The 2,339-nt window shown below is 44.4% G+C and overlaps 1 protein-coding gene across 1 annotated transcript; it reads left to right on the forward strand.

Annotated features, from left to right (window-relative positions):
- The first annotated feature begins 402 nt into the window (after positions 1-402).
- LOC120096907 (small integral membrane protein 14-like) lies at positions 403-711 on the forward strand. The gene has a single exon (XM_063274915.1). The coding sequence runs from the start codon at positions 403-405 to the stop codon at positions 700-702; it is 300 nt and encodes a 99-aa protein (XP_063130985.1). The 3' UTR covers positions 703-711.
- The last annotated feature ends 1,628 nt before the right edge of the window (positions 712-2,339 follow it).

Consider the following 2,339-nt stretch of genomic DNA (forward strand, 5'->3'; position numbering starts at 1 on the left):
GGGTGGGGGGGGGAGAAAAAGAAAGATCAAGGTATGGAGGAAGGGGCAGGGAAGATATCACAGCAGTTGAAATCACTTATTGTTCTTCCAGAGGATCTGGAATTGGTCCCTGGTAACCATACAAAGACTAACACCAACCTCGATAGGCAAAGCTGTCTCCCAGATTCTGCCCACACTTGACAACCTCGTGATGCATCCACCCATACAAAAGGCAAAACACAGATCTGGGTCTAGTGGCTAATAGTGACATGGTCTATCTAATCTGGAGGGGAGGAGGGTGGCAGCCAGCAGCAGCAGTGGCAGCGACAGGGGCATCCAGAACACTCCAGGCCACCACCGTCCCCACCACCACTTGTATGGGTGGCTTTAAAGAGTTGAGTAAAAACAAGCTGGTAACCAACCATGGTTGAAGGGGGATTTGATCCCTGTGAATGTATTTGCTCTCATGAACGCGCTATGAGAAAATTCATCAATCTGCTCCGGCAGTCCCAGTCCTATTGCACCAACACAGAATGCCTTCGGGAATTGCCAGGGCCCTCAGGCGACAGTGGCATCAGCATCACTGTGATCTTGATGGCCTGGATGGTGATCACTGTGCTCCTCTTTCTACTGAGGCCTCCTAACCTGAGAGGCTTCAGCCTTCCTGGAAAGCCCTCCAGTCCTCACAGTGGACAGGTCCCGCCAGCCCCTCCTGTGGGCTAACATCCTGGTGTGGGAAACAGCGATTGTTTGATGCCCTGCACGACCGAACGACTGAAGAGAACATGGCATTACCTGTCTCTCCTTTTCCGTCTGCAGTGTGGATGGTATTGTTTTCATGAGCTTCTAGAAGTTTCACTTGCCAACTGCCTTTGTTTCCTGTGTTGCCACAGTCCTTGTTTACAGTATACCCCAGTAAATGATTTCTTTGAAAAATCGAGGGCTGTGTTGGTTGGCCTAAGCTTAAACTTTCCACTCGTTCTCCCTGGAACCCTGACCATAGCGTCTGTGGTGGTTTCTGGCCCAACTGAAGGAAAATTAAGGTTTCTGCATTTAAGTATTTTAAGTGGTTTGGATAGATTTTAATTCTTTTCATAAGGTATATTCTGGTTGTCTGGTATGAGTGACAGAGCCATGCCGTAGTCACTTTACTGTGGCAGTTTACCTATGGGTGGCAGTTTTCTGTAGTCCTTGGCACTGATACTTTAGATCATTTTCCTTACAAAGTCCAGCTGGCTTATATGGCTAGAATAGGAAAATCGATTTGGTTGTTTACTGATTTTTTTTAATTACCATTAAAAATTTCTGATGGTAATACTTTAAATAAACATGATTGATTAATATTTTTAAAAGAGGTAAAACACTCAGAGACCTAGAAAACCATGGATGGGTTCCTCTTTAGTCAACTGGAGCCACAAAAATGTCAGAATCACACAGCCAATCAGAATTCACCTGAAACCAGACACTACAGAAATGGTCTCATTTACATAGAAAGAAGTGGCTGTTGGGAAATGATAAGCAAAGTTGCTCAGCACGACCATGAAAGGACTCTTCACAACTGGGCATAGTGACTCAAAGTGCCAATTTCAGTACTTGGGATAAAGAAGTAGGTAGATTCCTGTAGGATCAAGGCCACCCTGTTTCACCCAGCAAGTCCATGATGTTTAGTTCTGCCAGATTATACTGAGAGGTCCCGTTTTTCCTTTTTTTTTTTTTCATACTTTTTACTTGTGTGAGTATATTGTAGCTATCTTCAAACACACCAGAAGAGGGCGTCAGGTCCCATTGCAGATGGCTGTAGGTAGCCATGTGGTTGTTGAGATTTGAACTCAGGATCTCTGGGAGAGCAGTTGGTACTCTTAATCTCTGAACCATCTCTCCAACCCCTGACAGATCCTGTGACAACATACTGACTAAAACTCTTTATACATTCCTTCAAAGGGTTAATATTTCCAGGCTTGAGTGACAATGGTGCATTATAACTTAGATGAAGTATATCATAAGTGACACTGGTCTCAGATATTGAAGTGGTGAGTAAACGATCAGAAATAGAAGGACACCGCAGGCCACTGGATATCTATGCAGGATAGCAGTAGATGTAGTTGCACTTTTTACATAAAACACACAGAGCTTTCCAAACCTATTTACTTTTATTTTAGTTTGTTTAAGATTTATGACATATACCGCATTCTGCCTGCATGCATGCTTGCAGGCCAGAAGAGGGCGCCAGATCTCACTATAGATGGTTGTGAGCCACTGTGTGGTTACTGGGAATTGAACTCCGACCTCTGGAACAGTAGCCAGTATTAACTGTGGAACCACCTCTCCAGAACCATTACTTCTATTCTAATCTGCCTGGT

Source organism: Rattus norvegicus, chromosome 15, assembly GCF_036323735.1.
Source record: "Rattus norvegicus strain BN/NHsdMcwi chromosome 15, GRCr8, whole genome shotgun sequence".
In the NCBI taxonomy this organism is placed as follows: Eukaryota; Metazoa; Chordata; class Mammalia; order Rodentia; family Muridae; genus Rattus; species Rattus norvegicus.